The sequence below is a fragment of the Anoplopoma fimbria genome, chromosome 15 (assembly GCF_027596085.1).
Source record: "Anoplopoma fimbria isolate UVic2021 breed Golden Eagle Sablefish chromosome 15, Afim_UVic_2022, whole genome shotgun sequence".
Taxonomy (NCBI): Eukaryota; Metazoa; Chordata; class Actinopteri; order Perciformes; family Anoplopomatidae; genus Anoplopoma; species Anoplopoma fimbria.
This window is the reverse complement of record NC_072463.1, coordinates 8443174-8461841: the sequence shown is the minus strand read 5'-3', so window position 1 is coordinate 8461841 and position 18668 is coordinate 8443174. Positions and strand designations below refer to the sequence as shown.

The window sequence follows — 18668 nt, the reverse complement described above, 5'->3', positions numbered from 1 at the left end:
GCTACAGCTGCGTTTCATTGCAGAATGACTATAAATGATCCTTGAATTATCACAAATGTTTACTGTCTGTGGGGAATTCTAAAATGTTTGCTGGGTCAAAACAAATGTTTATATCCAACATTCATGCAACCTGTTTAACAACCATTGCCTCAGTCTGCCAAAGCGCAGCGCAGTGGAGAGGAAGAGCATCCATCCATCCATCCATCCATCCATCAATCATCTTTCACCGCTTATCCTGTTCAGGGTCGCGAGAGACAAAGAGCAGTCGGTGGAAATATTGGATTTCAACATCGGAGTCCCTCTTGGTTAAACTTCTTATCATTCCGGGCACACAGTAAACATCTGTGGGATTGTGAAAATATTTTTGAAGATGTAAAAAAAGTGTTTGTTTTAAGTTTGCGTACAGAACACCATGTGACCAAATCAGGGAGTAACGTACACAGTGTTGAGGTCACAAATGGGGCTATCTTGTCCTAATGCTAAGCTAAGTAAGCCAGCTGCCATCAGTAGCCTAATATTTAGCATCAATCTTCTCTTCTAACTCTCAGCAAGAAAGTGAAATAGTGTATATCCTGAAATATCAAACTTTTCCCTTGAGGGGAGAAATTGAATGGTAAGAGTGCACGAGAACTGTGTCACACTTCCACTCTCATACACACACTGGCAGGATGCAGAGAGTGAGGCCGAGCGTTGCACAGAGGCATCCATCCAGTCGCCTGCTAATCAAGCCCTCTGTGTTTTGCTGAGCAGTTGCTTTAAAAATCTCCACCCACACAGAGCTTTAACCTGTGCTCTCTCTCTCCCTCTCTCTCTCTCTGTCCGTCATGCTGCCTCGCCTGCTCGCTACTTCAAGAAGGAGTTGAGCTTTCGTTCGATGTTGGCGAAGGAGTCGTCACCCATGTAGTCGATCTGTCCCGCCTCCCACCGCTGCTTCCTCTCCTCTGATGAAACCTTCTGGGGCGGTTGAGCAAAGGGTGCCTGGTTCTCCCTCACATCCTCCTGAAGCTTACTCTGCGTGACGGACAGAGACAGAGAAATGAATGGATCGTTACATGGAATGGAGCAATACTTAATTAGGACTGGTTTCCCTACATTCAGCCATGCTCGGCTGAACGCCTTTTTTTTTCCTACAGTTTGAGACGCAATCAGTTCATGCAGGGATTTCATCAGGGGAGTCAAAGTACAAATATGATGTTTTGCAACACACTTGAAGCAGATAAGAGTTGAGCCTTTGGCTTCCTACAAGAGATGTACACTTCTAAGTCAATACAAAACAAGAGATAATGATTTTTTGCTGCTACACTCCAACCTGGTCATGTATGACCCGTAACATATAGAGGCTAGGTGGAAAGTTCACTGATTTCCACTTGTTTTCAGTCATCTTAACATAATAATGATTCCCTGAAAGCAACTGACTCTGGAGACTCTGGGGAAATTAGCTCATTTTGAATGTACCATTATCTTGCAACCGTAACTGTGACCCCTGTTCAGCAAAAGTGCCATTGTGTCACTTGTGTCACAAAAAAAAGTCCTAAATTTAAAGATTCAATTTGTATACAGATTTTTTTTTTAAACTTCAGCCTGAGCCAGCACAAGACTTTCTCCACGACAGGCCTGTAAAAACTTGTGACACAAGATGGCACAGCTTCAGGCAATTGGGCAATGTAGCAGGTTTTTGCAGCTTGCCTTTTATGACTAACTATCTATTTCAATGCTGCCCTGTTACAACAGGCAGCATGGCAACTTCCTGCTACTCTGTAAGCTGAACAGTTGTTGGGAGGCCCGGCACTCTGCATGTTTCATTGACAACAGTAAGTTATTCATGCATTCAACAAACACCACGTTTGGCAACAGACCGGTGCTGAGGAATGTGGAACAAATCCACTTTTTCATGTTATTGTTGCAACTAAAACTAGACAGTACTTTTATCTGGAGCTAAAAAGGGCGTCAAAAAAAAGCTTCATTATGTGGCACTTTCACCATAGTAGAGTTCACATAGTAATTACAGGTTTCGAAACATTCAGGACCTGACGATTATGCAATAGGCTAAAAACACAATCACACATCCTCGTCTATGTTTCAACACATGCATAGTCACCACCTCCACACGCCACAACGGGACACACACACTCAAACATCACAACAGCTGACGTACGTCCATGCTGGCGTCCACAAGGCCGCCGTTGAATGGAGTGTCCCCGAACGACTGCTGCAGTAAAGGCTGCACCGACTTGGCGTACAGCTGCCACCACATGAGCAGGTAGTCGGGGTGCAGGTGGCACTGGTCAGGGGACAGGGAGTGACCTTTGACCTCGCCACTCTGAGCGTCGTAGGAGTAGTTCCATGGCTTCACCTTACCCAGGAAATGCACCACTTTGGCGTCATGGCCGTACCTGTGAAAACACAGCAGGGAGAGTGAAAGGGGAAAGGAGTGTGAGAGAAAGAGAAAGAGAGAGTCAGCCATTATTTGCAATCGACACAATAGCGGTGCTTGAAAATCAATTTTGTGAAACAGGCAGCTAGGAGCTACAACGTCCAAAGACAAAAAACTAGAGTGGAGTTTAGCCAGGCTGACTAAACCTCATCATTTGGAGGTCAATCTGAAAATGTGAGCACTAAAAATGTCCCACATTCCTCAAAAAACTGTGAACACCAGTGCTTGAAATATGGTCAGTCTGAATCATGAATTCGGTCCGCAAAACTGTGATTGATGTTTATAACCGACAGCTTGGGCACTCATTTTACCGTCCGCCTCCTTTTCCTCTTCTAAAAAAATATATGGCTAACCTGAGGATTTGTTTAAAACCTGTGTGATACTCTTGCTTCTCGGGTTTCTTGCCCAATCTGACTTATTTTTTGTAAAACCTGATTAAACCAAACTCCTCCACAGAACGGAAATACACCTACAGTGCAGATTTAAATAAAACAAAGAATACTAGTGTAGCTACAGTCGTTTAGTAGCGCTTCTGTTTTGAGGCAGGTTGTGGCAGAACGTGTATTGTCCCCGCTCTAGGTTTCAGCAGCCTCTTGTTATTCAACACCCAACCAAGGACACACATACACACACACATACAAACACACAACCTTTGAACCGACCATGGATAACATGTATGTCTCCTAACACACAAGTATTTCACAAGGACAGCTACAGAACCAGGGCAATAGGCCGGCTACACACGTATGAAGAAACACTGGATACATCGATCATGTGTGTTTAGGTGTGTGTGTGTGTGTGTGTGTGTGTGTGTTTTTTGTGTGTGCATGTACTGACTGTTTGAACGCTGGCAGGTAGGAGTAGATGGCGATACTGCTGAGGTTGTAGATGAAGGGCAGGTGTTTGGAAATATCTGCCGTCGCCCAGGTGTTAAAGAAACTGTTAAGAACCCCCTGATCTCCACCTGCAGACATGGAAACACAAAAATATGTTTTTGGACATTTATTGACATACATTTGGGCTCAAGTAGAGCAAACCGATTGATGGCTAGAAGCTCTGGTTTGGCATGTTAGAATACAAGTTAAACAGTTATAGTCATGTTAGAAAGATTGTCGTTTTTGCTTTGAGCAAAGAGGAGGATTCAAAGACAAAAAAAAAGAATAAACATTCTTTTAATCTAGTAATATTACCATATCTGACCCTTTTTTCTCTGGCTTCAGAAACTCGTCAGACACACCATTAAATACGTGAATGGTCTACACCGCACACGCACATACCGTACATTCCCACAGACTGTGTCCTATCGGTCATTTATAAATAGAAACTGAAAAGGAGTTCTAAGCTTGCTGTGACGGGGCGCTGCACACCGTGAGTGACAACATATGACAAAATCCTTATAGACAGATGGCAGATGTGTGCAACACTTCTTTAACTGCAGACAAACTGCAGGGGTCTGGTTACATTACATTACATTACAGTCATTTAGCAGACGCTTTTATCCAAAGCGACTTACAATCAGTAGTATATTACATATCAATGTCTGGTGGCAGTGTGAGGACAAGGTTAGACCAGGACAGAGTTGATCTTAGGACATATATATATATAAAGTGATTTAATGAGTGTGTGTGTGTGTGTGTGTGTGTGTGTGTGTGTGTGTGTGTGTGTGTGTGTAGGGAGGGAGAACGGTTGAGGGAGATTTATGGCATTATGTAGCACTAAACATCAGCATGTTAGCCTTCTCATTATGAGCTTGTTAGCATGGCCAAGTTTTCTAAAATAAAATGCTTTTTGGAATATTTCCTCTTGAAAAAAAGAGATGAAAGCATTCGGTTCTCACCGTCGAAGCTGCCGTTTTCATTGCAGAACGTGAGCAGCTTCTCGTGCGTCTCTTTGGACGGTCTGAAGACAAACACCCCGGAGTTGAAACAGTCTGGCCAACCGGGATCCGGCGCTGCAGATAGTTCTTCTCTCTCAAAGAGTTCATCTATATTTGACAGCACCTGAATACATTAAAATAAATGTTACTTGCTTATATGTGGTACTACCATATAATAGTAATTTAAAAAAAAGTCTTGAGGCAAAAATATAGCTGCATGTGTTTATACTCAACGCCATTTGTCATGTAGCTGATATATTATGTCACTGTCAGGATAGCAGTTATAACATGAAAAGACATGAACAAATAAATGTAATATAGACTGTTTAAATTTCCCCGCTGCGGGACTAATAAAGGATTATCTTATCTTATCTTATCTTCATGTTGTGATCAAAGGACAGTGAGTTGTAAGATAAAAAAAACCAACACATTTTTAACTCTGAGGTGACTATCTTTGTCACTTGAGTATGTTCTCTGCTGTCGTCAGCTTGTTTTGTCTCACCAGTGTGTCGGCGTCCAGGAACACACACTTGCTGTAGTGTGTGAGACTCCAGCAGTGCAGTTTGGTGAATGTCACTCCCAGGTCTGGACGCTTCATCAGAGATAGATGAGCTGCATCGCCCGAGTCCATAACGTCCACCACAAGCACCTCATCGAAAATGGAGCTAAGGGCCTCTCTACAACGCAGACAGTATGATTTGAGTTAGTGTGTGTGTGTGTGTGTGTGTGTGTGTGTGTGTGTGTGTGTGTGTGTGTGTGTGTGTGTGTGTGTGTGTGTGTGTATTGGATGTTGACCTTTGACAATTGTTCCTGTGTTACCTGCAAGGTTCTGCAACATGAGGTCCCACGAGTGCGACCAGTTTCCTGGTTGTGTTGTGGTTTAGCAGCGACTGGCCGAGAACCATCGCTCCCTTGGCGTAGCTGTCATTTGTTGCCAGCGTCACAAAAGCTTGGTCTGCTTGGAGAAACACAAACACACAAAGACAATCATCAGCCATGTGACTCAGGTTATCTCATAAATAACTTCATGTCTCACTTCTATTTATCGGCCTTTAAAACTCTCTTATGAGTTAAAAATAAACGTGGGTTTCGTGCATCATCTGTGAGATTAACCAGAGCAGTTTGATGTGAATAACTGCTCTGGTTAAAAACAACACTTGGGGAAAAATGTAAGTTTGTCAAGAATTTTTTTTATTATAAAATGCATTTTATTAGAATTTTGAAGTTGTCAAAAATGGTTAATTGTTACCAAAGTTATCAGTGAAATCTATGATGTGTTAGTTGAAATTGACAGACACTAATAAAACTAATAAATAACGAAACTTGATACAGAATGTGGATAGTTTGTAAAAGCATCATAACCAATAAATTACTTAGCCAAACTTTCAATAGCGTGTTCCCTCATTAGGACAATAAGATACAGCCAAACTTAAATGCTTACAAGTTGCTAAGATAAGAAAAACAAATCAACATGTTGGTCATTATGTAAATGTAGAATTTTAGATACTATCCATACTCACTTCTGAGCATTTATACTTACACTTACTATTGAGAGATAGATACACTTGCTCAGATAGGAATGACAAGAAAGCTACATTCTTGTACTTTCCACCACAGACTTATGGCTCAAACACTTGTGCCTTTGTCTCTTGATTTCACAGAAAATCAATGCACCTTTTTCTGCTTTTTCCTCCACACCAAACCTGAACCATCACATCCACTGTGCCGTCTCATCAATAGTGTATAATAGTGTAGTGTATGTCCAATTTATCTGCAGGCCTTTTGTGTGAAGTTCAGTGTCTGCTGAAAAACAGCATGGGACACGCTGTGTTGCTGATTGAGGGAAAGTCGGCCCAGAGCCAGCAGATAGTATTCATCGAGCTGAATGTGTGGGACTTCTGTGAAACCTGATCGGAGAGGCAGTGTTGTTTCAGTTGCTAGGGTCTGTTTCAAGAAACTATAAAGTGACTATCAAAAGAGTTTAAGACCCGTCTCCCCCATACGACCATACAGGAAGCATGTGCTGGGTTCCCACAGAGTTATCTGTGGCTCCATAAAGCCATATGACCAGGACACCTCTGGGTCCTTCACGTTTCTAAATCATGACATGTACTTAGAAATCGCAGTTTTTGTTTAACATGTTAGCGACAATGTAATCTTGTAATTGTAAATTTCCCCGCTGTGGGACTAATAAAGGATTATCTTATCTGGCATGAGTGCACAAATTTCAAAATATAATGAAGTAAATTCATGAATAATATGGGAGAATATAAATGTATACATAGAAGTATGCATAGTCTATGTAAAGTGTTCATGAAGGACATGTAAGCATTGTTTCCTGTAAGTAATTTCCTGTTTATAAGATACTTATAATATGCAGCATACTATCTATTTGTGCATATGGTTACTGTTATAAATCATTTATAACCGTATGGAGTAATCTTCACAGTTATTTCTATTTAGGGAAAAGGTGTGACACTACGGGTCTTTCCAGTATAAGAAAAAAAAAAAAAAAAACTTGAAGGCCACACACTGTGGCGCACGTCCGCACTATGTCAAGTTAATCAAAGACCCCACATTAACCCAGGAAGTAAATTGTGTCTTCTTTAACAGAATAAAAGCATACATGAGCTATAGAGCTAAAGTTTAATCAAATAACTGTTAAAAACTTTAAAATAGTTTTAATCTTTTACTCCTTTAGTCCCTTCAAATTGTTAAAAGACACCAACACATAAACACCTTTTGTCCACCCAACAGTCTAAAACCAAAAAATATTCAAATTTGTAAAACTACAACCAGTATATGTTTGGTATTTTTTATTTGAAAGAGTAATCGAAAATCGATTATCAAATGTTGTTTTAGATTAATAGAACATATTGGCTTACTGTTTTAGCTCTAGTTTAGAATTTGAGTAAGCGTTAATTTTTTTAGATAAATACATGTGAATGAAATATAAAATAAAATATTTTTAATCAAATTTTTAAATATAGATTTAATCAATGAAGGGGCCTCGAGATTATGTGGTAATACAGTTGTCAATTTAAAAGTAAAGCTCGACACATTTTGTGATTTAAACCCTGGTTTTCAGTCTATACGCTGATCTTATCAAACCAGCTACAACATACATGGACTAATCATCAATGGTCATGATGCAATGTGTTATTTCCCTCACACTGATGTCCAGTGTCACAATCCACACTTCCAATTTGACTTCAGACTTTACTTAACAGTGTACTACTCAGACCTAAACTTTAGAGCTGGACCAACATCCACTGATATTATCTTATGATGTATTGTCAGCAGTAGAAATGTCAATAAGTTCAAAGAAATGAAGGTCTCTTACGAAAGGTGACAGAGTTGATACGATCATTTTTCAACTGTATTTTGTCCTCTTATCTTTGTCACATTTTTCACCACATTTGAGGGATCTTTATCTTGGATTAATTTTATTTCTATATGTTGATCAGACTTTTAGATTTTCTTATATTGATAGGCCAATCCGTCTTGGTTGTGCTATAAAAAAAATGAGTAACAAAGTGCAGTCTGAGACTAAATGACATAAAACAATTAAAAAATATGTTATTTTGAGGAAACATTGCATTTTCTTTTCTCATTACAATTCTCCCTTTACATTTCAGCCTTTTGAAACTCGAGTTGCATCCAAACGCGTTAACTTTGAAAGTTGTAACCGGATGCGCTCTTTTTCATTGTCGACAGCTTCACTGTGGTCCAAACCTCTGCAGCTTCTCATCAAATAAAACGCACATAAACCCTTCAAATGTCTGCAGCACATATATCATAACTGCACTAAAGATTTACAGCCATGGCCTCATTAAAGTCCACATGCAGAGAGTGTCAGAACAAATGTTTCCTGCAGCGTTGAATAAAATTCGCGATATTTCTGGAGAACAGTTCGCGCAGCCCCGGTCCGGTGCCGAGTGGCCGGGTTCCGATGTCAGTGTCACGGCTGCAGGTGTCGGAGGAGGCCCGCTGGTTCTTACCTGACATCGCGGTGTGATGAGGAGAGTCCACCCGGGGCTCGGGGGTCGTGATGGGGATGACGGAGGGTTTGCACTGCGTAGCGCACAGACTCAGCAGCTGGGAGCAGTCCAACACAGGAATTAAGCCCCACATTATCCGGGTCATGTGACCAGTGACAGCTGACACGCCCCCAGCAGTGATATCACAGTGATGAAATACTAAAATTTGTTAAAGTTAAAGTGCAGACATATTAGCATTAAAATATAGTATAATACCAAAAGTAAAAATACCCAAATATGTTTTATTATATTGTAATAATTAATGCACAATGTGTACATCAGTGTTACAGCTGGTAAAGCGGAGCACCTTTAAACTTTATATACTGCTTGTTTGCTTAATATATTAAAATAAAAATTGCATCATCATTTATTTGTTGATTATATTTTGTGTTAATATTCTATATCAGCAGAGTAACTGGCCCAACCATATCTGTGGGATTAATGTAGTGGAATAGAAAGTACATTTTTTGCTTGCAACTGTTTATTTCTACAATGTGGTATTATTATTTTAACAAGTGCAGGGTCTGAAGACTTGTTCTACGACTGGATACGAGGTATGTGACTGTTTCCTGGTAGGGTGACGAATCACTTGTATCTGAAGATTAACTTGTTAGAGTGAGAAATGAGTTGTGTTTGATTACAATCAGAATTTTGTTTTCTTAAATGAATTAATTTCAAGTTGTAAGCAAATACTTTTCACATTAAGTGGATCTTCATAGGCTGCACTACTTTTCAAAGAGAAAACAGGGAGATCCTCTTTACTTCATCAGCTTGTGACAGCACTGCCTCTAAGTGGTTGCGACCTCAAATTACAGCTGAATGAATTATCAAAGGCTCAACCAAACAAGGAAATGCAGGTGGGTGTGTGGATGTTCACACAACGCTATTATTACATTAAATAAAGACATGCATATATGAAAGACAAAGTGTGTAATGCTAAAATGTCTTTCTACTTAAAGACTAGGTCCAGGTTTTCCTCAAGTCTGACTGAATACAATACTTACATTCCCATATGTGCTACATTAAAAAGAAAGAAAACATGGCAAAAGTGCTCCCTGGATACCTCTAAGATAGATCAAATGTGAAAATGTTCTCGCATTTAGACATTGAACATCTGGCTCAACTGAAAACCAACCTGTGCAACAGAAGTAAAATGATATAATCCTTTAAATTAAAAGCTTTTATTCCAATAAGCATAATGATATCGCTATTTTATTTTAGTAGAAGCAATATATCTACAACTAGAAATGTTCAAGTAACAGCAACATTTGTCAATGCCAGAAATATTTTAGACCATAAGCTCATAAGGGAAGTTGATATGAGCATCACTAAATGTCTGAGCTCAGTGCTAGAGAAGAAATATGTGCAGTATTACTGTGTGCATGCATGCTTGTGCTGCAAGTTTGTGTGGTTTTCACTCTATTCTCCTTCCTGCGCATGTGCACCAGGGTGCACGTGGATAATGAAGGAGGCTAATGAGAAAGTCTTTAGCAGGCATTTACATTTTTACACTAACCACTGATCCCGGCTCAGGGTCCACAACCCTAAACTGTGTCTGGTACATCAACAACTGGAGGTGGAGCTCTAGGCCTGAGACAGGCGATCAGTAGGAGAGGGTAACCGGAGAGCACCTCAGAGTCACAGAGTGAAACTGGGCTGATCAAGTGTCTGAGGGAGGGAGGCCTGTGGGGAGATATAAAGATGGAGTCCTTGTGAATTCAGAAGCAAAAAAAAATTGATTCTGTACAAGTTTATAGTCAATAGGTGTTAACATGTCTTTAGTATGTTTGTCTGATCCAGGAGAGACACATTTTGCACAGTCTTGTGTCTTGGTTACTGCTGGATATGGGACTATGTGCCTTTTTGAGCGGTGGTGGAGGTGAAAGGAGAGGCTGACAGGTACGAACAGAGAAAGGGAGGGGAGGCAAACATAGGAAAAAAAGAATAGAAGTGAAAGAAAGTGGCCCAAAATTCTGCAACGACCTGATTTTCTACTTTGGACTGGCTCTGCTCCGGACTCTAAGCCCATCAGCCTGCATGGGACTGAATGTAAGCTCCTTACTTCTATTGTTTCCTTACATTACAGTTTGAGTATTCTAGATCACAGGTTATGCATGGAAGTCTCTTAGCCTGAACATACAGGGGAAATGAAACAGATTTAGGAAGAGCATCACAATCATTTTTATGACATAAAGGCATAGGGACAATAAAAAAAAGCATGATCTGCTGCAGTTTTTTTGTTTTGAATAAAGAGTAACTGTTGCAGTAAAGTGTCAGTGTTGCTGTGGAGTTGGGCAGTTTAATCTAAGTGATGCAGTTGGCTCTGTGCCTCAGGTTACAGGGCTTTGTGTGACAGTGAGGCAAGCTATGCAGGCAAACACAGGCCTCATGTTTTAAACATGGTTGGCAGAAATGCTAAATGTGCGCATGGTCTGATAATCATGCCACTAGAAACACTCTTTCTTTCCAAATACTATTTTTCTACAAAATGCAGCAAGCAGGACGAGATGTTTAGCAATAGTCGTTTTTTTATATTCATTAATTGAAATCCCCCTTTAACTAATGCCTATTCCAAAATATATTAAAATAAATAGTTAACAAGCAAGGTATGGAGTGTTTATGCTAAACTAAGATAACCATCTCCTGGCTGTATTTAACAAGCGGTATCAATCTAAATCTTGGCAGGAAAGTGTGTGAATATGCCACACAGATTATTTATTTGGCCTTGTTATTATTTTAATTTGAATGTGTTCAGTATCTTTTTTATCCTCTGTTACTTCTGTCCCCACAATGTGTGTTTTAGCGTTTTACTTTTTATGCTTTCTAGGTGCATTGCAGTCAGATAGCTTAACTGCAAATCAGTTGTCTTGAAGAAGCAAACAGATGAACATCTTAACATGATGACACAGCTGAGGCGTTAACTGTTAACTGCTTACGCCTGTCACAGGGTCCAGAAAGGCCAAAGGTCCACTCTGCTGTGCCTCACCTGAGTGGCTCCTCCTAGGAGAGATAACCAGCTCTACAGCCTCTCTCATAGATCCAGCTTCCGCTCTGCCTGAAGCCTTGCGGAGCTCTGAAGGACTCGACTCGTCCAGAGGGATTTGCAACGAGAGGCTCATAACTCAAGACAGGACTAACAGGAAACTCGTATGAAGGTACTTGTATCTGTCTTGGGGTTACTCTGTCTTTCAAGCAAAGAACCAAAAGGATACTTTACTGTAAAATGCTAACACCTCCGGGGTCTTATGAAAAACCTAAGGTGTGTGAATGTGACTGTATGTGTGTGTGAAAAGTCGGTGAGGAAAGAAATGTCAGTGAGAAGTCACAAGGCAATCCTGGACATATTCCAGGAAATAACCTGACACTTCCTAATTGTTCTTCTTCCTTTATCTCATCTCTATCGTCAAACTCAGCTTTTGTTAGTTCTGCGTCTGAGGTTGAATGATTTCTCCGAGCAAATGTGTATGTTTGCGGCATTTTAAATTAAACAAACACCCTTGTTAAGACGACATATTGATCAATCTTGCAAACTCAGCTCCTGCTTTTGTGTCCAGTTTGATCCAGAACTGTGTGTGTATGTTTGTGTGTTTCAGGTACACAAAGCAGAAGCTACGATGGAGCATCATGTCACACAGATTTCCAGAGATGACCTGGAAGATCTCAGGGATGCCTTTAATAAAATTGGTCAGTTTCACACTTAAACACGCACACACACCTAACCTGACCCAATTGTATTGACAGGAATCCTGGTTTAAGTAAGACATTTACAGCTGACAATAAAGCATGACTCTTATGCAAGATATTTTTTTATCGCTTGGGTCGTTCAATGTTCGTACTTTGTGTTTGAGGTATTTCCAGATGTTATAATGAGGCGTTGGCAGATTTTATCAGTTAATCATCTTCATAAGTGTATAATTACAAAAAGATGCTGATAATAGTGAGCGACATAAAAATAGTAAAACTGGACAGTCATATCAGTTATCATTATAAAGGTATCTGGCAACATTACAGTTGAATGGTTTATCCTGTTGTGAGCACTTTTAAGTTTGACATCTTTTATTTGTTTGAGGATTGTTTCAGCAAAAAGAGCAACACGTTAAGTCAATTATTCTATTTGATATCAGATATTTTATTAAGACATGAAGTATTTGCAATGTTAATATACAACTGGTTGTCATCTCTGCACAGTTGAAACAGCATTTGTGTTTTCATCAATTACTACCTTTTGTTTCTTTGTTTAGTGTATTAGCATGCTAAATTACAGTGGAGGCTGATTGGATGTAATTTGGTTTTGTAAGTATTTACCCATAAACTAGAGTATGAGATCAATTGAGGTTCTGACCTGATGGTGACACCAGATTAAAAGGGACACGCTCAACAAAGTCCACAAAGACCATGAATTGCTGCACTAGATTGCATTGTAATACATATAACAGTTGTGGAGACATTTCCATGAATGTCTGTAAGCAATGAGATTTCAGTCTAGACTAAAAAAAACACACAATTTTTTTTTGTTTTGTTTTTTTCTTTGTTACGCTTATTTGGGTTTATATGGAGCATTATAATCTCAACACAACTAATTAAATTGAAATATCAGTCTTTGTCCTCCCTATAACCCGTTCAAAATTGCACACAAACTCTTGTCAAATTAAATTAGGAAATCACAGACCTTAATAAAGCATTGCCAGTCATTTGTTTGTCCTTGCTTTTATTACCTGTGTTTAATATTTCCAAATAAACATTATGCTGATCATCTTCAGATGAATATTGGTAGAGCAAATTGACTTATTGTATATTTGTGTGCGTTTCTCTCTGTGTCTATTTGTGTTCAGATATCGATAACAGCGGCTTCGTGAGCGATTTTGAGCTCCAGGAGCTCTTTAGAGAGGCCAGTTTCTCCCTGCCGGGGTACAAAGTGCGACAGATCGCCGAGACCTTCCTCGCTGGAGACACCAACAAGGACGAGAAGATCAGCTTTGAGGAATTTGTTTCTGTAAGTCCTGATGCAGCAAAAAAAACAAAACTTATTCATCAAAAAAACTATGCATGTAATAACGCAGCCTGTCCATGTTCAGATCTATCAAGAACTGAAAGGCAAGGAGTTCAGTGAGACGTTTAGGAAAATCATCACGAGGAGAGATGGGATCCGTTCTTTCGGAGGAATGTCAGGAAACTCCAGCGAGGGAACGCAGCACTCCTACTCTGGTGTGAGAGAGTATGCATTGTGTGTGTTGTTGTGTGTGTGCGTGTGTGTGTGAATCATGCTTTATGTTAATTTAGTCAATTTTGATTGCTGAGATCTCGGTGAACCAATAAGTGTGGCTCTCTCTTGATATATAATGTGTGTGTAGATGAGGAGAAGGTGGCTTTTGTCAACTGGATTAACAAAGCCCTGGCAAAAGACGAAGACTGCAAACACTTGCTGCCCATGAACCCGGACGATGAAAGTCTCTTCGCCTCTGTCCGTGATGGCATCCTGTTATGGTAACACGTACAGACACACACACACAAGGACGAATCTGCCATTACACACATCTAAAATTACATTCGGCAATTTTCTTACTAACTCACACTCCTTGTCTTCCTTCAGCAAAATGATCAACCTGTCTCAGCCTGACACGATTGACGAAAGAGTCATCAACACTAAGAAACTTGCCACTTTCAAAATGACAGTGAGTAAACCCATAACACTTAATAATACACTGCAAACAATAAACAAATGGGTCTTCATATTGAGTAGACAAAAGTGAGAATGGTATCAATCCTCTCATCTAACCCTCTGCAAAAAAGCAAATAAAAGTATTTACCATGAAAATCTTTATACATTTCTTTTAACAAGAATGTATAAAGTGCTGGAAACTAAGAAAAAAAACTATTATCTCACTTACTAGTTAGACGGAAACTATAAATAGCTGAATTTATTTGCTTTTAATGAGAAATTAACCAAACAACTCCTACATGTCTATAAACATGATTCTATTGCTGTATATATGGAAGAGCTTAGACAGTGACCTTTCAATAATGTTGCACTGTGCATTACCATCTTGTAATATATATTAAGTTCTTACTATATTTTGTATTATATCTATTCTGTAAATGTCTCCTCTGTGGAGAAGTAAGGAAAAAAAAACACATCACATATTTGTCCTTTTATTTCTAACTTGATCTTGATGATGTTGTTGTTTAATAAGTTAGTTATTATTTGGAGGATTCGGGCCACAGCCTTTGATTTTGCTGAGCTGTTATAACAATTTCTATAACATTTCTGACTTTCTGAAAATTGATACACAAGTGTCCAATTCATTTGTAGGAAAATCTGGTCCTGGCACTGAACTCAGCTTCAGCGATCGGCTGTACGGTGGTGAGCATTGACGCCCATGGTCTGATGGCTGGGAAACCCCATCTGGTCCTTGGCCTGCTCTGGCAGATTATCAAGGTCGGCCTCTTCGCTGATATAGAAATCAGCAGGAACGAAGGTCAGTTCACACTTACACACGCACACACACACACACACACACACACACACACACACACACACACACACACACACACACACACACACACACACACACACACACACACACACACACACACACACACACACACACACAAGGTATATTTAAAAAACTAAGACATTTATTAGAGTGTGTTAAACTAATGTCATGTGTGTCTTCAGCTCTGATTAGCCTTCTGACGGATAGGGAGGATCTGGACCACCTGATGTCTCTCTCACCTGAGGACCTGCTGCTCCGCTGGGTCAACTATCATCTACGCAACGCAGGAACAAAAACCATCAGCAACTTCAGTGAAGATATTAAGGTCCTCTCAGAACACACACAAACACACACAGACACACATTTAAACAAAAAAAAAGGTGTGTAATCCCTTTTTGTACTTTACCACTGTAGGACTCGCGGGCCTACTTCTACCTGTTGGACCAGATTGCTCTCCAGGAAGCGAACAACTACAAAATGAACGTCAAAATCGACATGAGCGACCTAAATGTGAGTCACTCTGTTTTAAAATCACAGAGAAAATCAGATACATGTAAAATGTCAAATCTCTCTGTTTTATTATCCTACAGATACAGTATATGTAAATTTCACTAAATATAGTGACCTTCTTATTGGATTCTGTCATGATTATATGTGAGTAGCGTCATGTCTGTTTTATGTGCATGTGAAGGAGCGTGATTTGGAACGAAGGGCTGAGCTGATGCTGCGACAGGCGGCCCGGCTGGACTGCAGACAGTTTGTGACTCCTCATGATGTCACATCTGGGAACAGCAAACTCAACATGGCCTTTGTAGCCAACCTGTACAACATGCATCCAGGACTGCAGAAGGCTCAGATGAACGGCAATGGCATAGAAACTGCACACATAGAGCGTGAGACACTGATTTTGTCCAATATTAGGCTACATCATAACAAGGCTTTGAGGCTGCTCATTGCTTCTCTGTCAACCCCAAATTTAAATTCAGTCATTAAATGCTGGCATGCAAACACTCTCCAGAATGCATACCATAATGTGAATGTGCAGAGAAAGGATGTAAAGCAAATCCCACAGGTCATAAATCCAATAAAAAGCACAAGAAAGCAAATATTTCAGGGTTAGTTATGGCAGCCATAAAACCATACCTACCTTACATAAGCTACAGCTGAACGTAAAACATTCCTACCAGGTGACAGTAACTGTGTGGGAACAGCTGGTCGACAACATAATGTGGATGTTTATCATGTCTTCGTGTCTTTCCAGCTGAGTCCAACGAAGAGAAAACATTTAGAAACTGGATGAACTCTCTGGGCGTCTCTCCGTATGTCAACCACCTGTACTGGTATGTCATCAGTTACACATCAATGTGGTTAACCTTATCAAGGACAGGGGATGGAAACTTCATATGTCTCCATTTACCTATTTACTGGCTGCCCCAGTATAACCAGTAATGAGGGTGGAGAGAGAGGGCAGCAGGATATTTGTCATCTGGGCAATTAGGAAATCAGGGGAGCAAAATCAGAGTCCTCCTTCCATACTAACATTTACAAATTGTCTTTTATTTTGTTTAACACTTACATTTAATTCTATTTATTTTATTAAAATGTGTATATCACATATTATCTTTTGCTCTTGTGAGCATTTTTATTGTTTTATTTGCTCTTTCTAAACTTGTTTTTGAAGTGGCCATCATAAAAGTTATTATCATTATCACAGTACAAAGTTTTCTACCGGTAGATGTGTGCCTCACTCAAGGGATATATAGCTGAAATGTTATTACCTCACTTTCTATGCACACCTGTTCACCAATTCTCTTACCAGCCTCTCAATCTCATATTGACCATAAATTTACGTAAGATAATGTTTTTATCTGTACCACTTTACCCCTTTAGACTTCAGAGCTGTAATCTCCCAATTCATAATAAGCATTAGCCAGGATTAAAACATTCTGAGGTTGAGTCCATGTGAATCTGGTGGAGGCATATTGGATCCCACATTGATTGATTTATTTATTAGACGTAATCAAATGTAAACAGTCTAAAATAGCAAGAACCCCATTTTTAGTGCTCAAAATAAAGTGACTCTGTGCAATAGCTTTGTTAATTAGAGTAAGTGATACTGAACCAAATTTAGCATGGTGTAAATCTTATGTTCTTTCTCACCTCTTTAATTCAATGATTCATTTTTGCATGCCAAAAAAGAAACTGATGCTGAAGTGATGCCATATTTTCCTCACTGTCTGTGTGCTTTGTCTTCTACAGTGACCTGTGTGATGGTTTGATCATCATGCAGCTTTATGAGAAGGTCAATGTGCCTGTGAACTGGAAGAAAGTCAACAACCCACCTTACCCTCTCCTGGGGGGCAATATGAAGAAGGTATCCACATTAAAGAGATAGAAAGAAACATTTAATGGTAAAATAAAAAGAAAGTAATATTATATTTCCTCTTCTGTATCAGCTGGAGAACTGTAACTATGCTGTGGAGCTGGGCAGGGATGTAGCTCACTTCTCTCTCGTCGGCATCGGAGGAGTAAACCTGAACGAGGGGAGCCGAATGCACACCCTGGCGCTGGTGTGGCAGCTGATGAGGAAGTACATGCACCGTTCAAAGCTGTCTGCGTAGCAATTTTTTGTGGTTTGGATACAAGGGCTCCTTGTACAGTTTGAGATGTCTATCCTGCTTGTTGTCCTCCAGGCACACAGTGATGGTTTTGTCAGATCTGGGTGGTGGAGAGAAGGTTGGAGATCAGAGCATCCTCAACTGGGTCAACACCACCTTGAGCCAGAAACGAAAGGACTCACAGATCAGCAGCTTCAAGGTGTGTGTGCCTGAATGTGTTTGTGTGAATGCATTGTTTACATGAGTGAACAAATTTGCATTGGACCCTGTTTCCCTGTTTCCTGCAGGACAAACGGATCAGCACCAGTTTGCCAGTGATTGACCTGATCGACGCCATCGCTCCCGGTACCATCAAGTGGGACATGGTTAAGAGACCAGAGAGAGGATGGCTGAAGGATGCCGACAAACTCAACAACGCAAAGTAAAAGACAAAATCTCAACTGTTATTTTCCACCGCTTCCCTGCATCTATGTACATGTCACTAGATCATCATCTCTCTTCCTGTTCCTCTCCCAGGTATGCGATCTCATTGGCTCGTAAGATCGGAGCTCGTGTCTACACGCAGCCTGATGATTTGTTGGAAGTGAATCCCAAGATGGTGATGACGCTGTTCGCCTCTATCATGGCCCACGATTCGGAAAAAAAGACCAAGCGCTGAAACAGAAAGGAAAAGGAACCAACCACCAGGAAACCAACAACCAATATACATTTCATTGATGTGCGCTTTTCATTTCTTTCCCCCCATTTTTTCCTCTTCAATATTTTTCTTCTTTGACCTTTAACCTTTCTGTGATCAGACCAAGACACTCTTTGTTATTCTTTGTTTCTCTTTTCTTGCAAACAATAAGCTTAACTAAAGTTGAAAATCATTTATCATCAGCATTAGCATTTGTATTTTGTCTGTGATTTTACAGAACAAGCTCCTAATTGTTCTTTTCTGTATCATATTTGATAGTGTATTACATCGGTTTACTTATTCTGCTATATGAACAGAAAAATATATACAGCAGAAGGAAAAACAGAATCATACACACATCTATCCTTTGTGTCTGTAAATGTTGTGCATTGAATATTGCTATTTAATTATTAAAGAGAATCTATTAAATGTAAGGAGCAACCTTGTATGTGTTGTGTCTGGTTGATAAAGAAGAAAATCAATATAATCATGTGGATTTAGATACACTGAGCTACTTTTTAGGACAATAT

The 18668-nt window shown here is 39.9% G+C and overlaps 2 protein-coding genes across 3 annotated transcripts; one reads left to right on the top strand and one right to left on the bottom strand.

Annotated features, from left to right (window-relative positions):
* Positions 1–830: 830 nt before the first annotated feature.
* On the bottom strand, positions 831–8456 carry LOC129103904 (glycogenin-1-like). 2 transcript variants are annotated; one of them, XM_054614543.1, is made up of 7 exons: positions 8312–8456; positions 5130–5268; positions 4813–4987; positions 4272–4434; positions 3272–3398; positions 2156–2393; positions 831–1011 (listed from the first exon to the last, which is right to left on the bottom strand). In XM_054614543.1, exons 1-7 carry the CDS (start codon positions 8454–8456, stop codon positions 844–846), a joined length of 1155 nt encoding a protein of 384 aa, XP_054470518.1. In that variant the 3' UTR covers positions 831–843. The 2 variants fall into 2 exon arrangements, with proteins under 2 accessions (XP_054470518.1, XP_054470519.1); XM_054614544.1 differs by having other exon boundaries at positions 5130–5265; positions 8312–8396.
* A 2967-nt stretch (positions 8457–11423) lies between these two features.
* On the top strand, positions 11424–18571 carry LOC129103903 (plastin-1-like). Its single transcript, XM_054614542.1, has 16 exons — positions 11424–11505; positions 11944–12034; positions 13183–13343; positions 13426–13555; positions 13702–13834; positions 13941–14022; positions 14661–14826; positions 15027–15169; positions 15259–15354; positions 15536–15737; positions 16106–16184; positions 17104–17218; positions 17301–17434; positions 17538–17661; positions 17750–17883; positions 17979–18571. The coding sequence occupies exons 1-16, from the start codon at positions 11500–11502 to the stop codon at positions 18118–18120; spliced, it is 1938 nt and encodes a 645-aa protein (XP_054470517.1). The 5' UTR covers positions 11424–11499; the 3' UTR covers positions 18121–18571.
* The last annotated feature ends 97 nt before the right edge of the window (positions 18572–18668 follow it).

Bases quoted from the DNA above. Each gene is read 5' to 3' on its own strand.
- LOC129103904 (XM_054614543.1), bottom strand. From the start codon at position 8,456: ATGACCCGGATAATGTGGGGCTTAATTCCTGTGTTGGACTGCTCCCAG. The intron at 3,399-4,271 runs GTGAGAACCGAA...CCATGTCTGCAG, and splicing joins TGAAAACGGCAGCTTCGACG to GTGGAGATCAGGGGGTTCTT. The intron at 2,394-3,271 runs GTCAGTACATGC...GTGTTTTCACAG, and splicing joins TACCTGCCAGCGTTCAAACA to GTACGGCCATGACGCCAAAG.
- LOC129103903 (XM_054614542.1), top strand. The intron at 15,355-15,535 runs GTGAGTCACTCT...GTGCATGTGAAG, and splicing joins TCGACATGAGCGACCTAAAT to GAGCGTGATTTGGAACGAAG. The intron at 15,738-16,105 runs GTGAGACACTGA...GTGTCTTTCCAG, and splicing joins AGAAACTGCACACATAGAGC to CTGAGTCCAACGAAGAGAAA.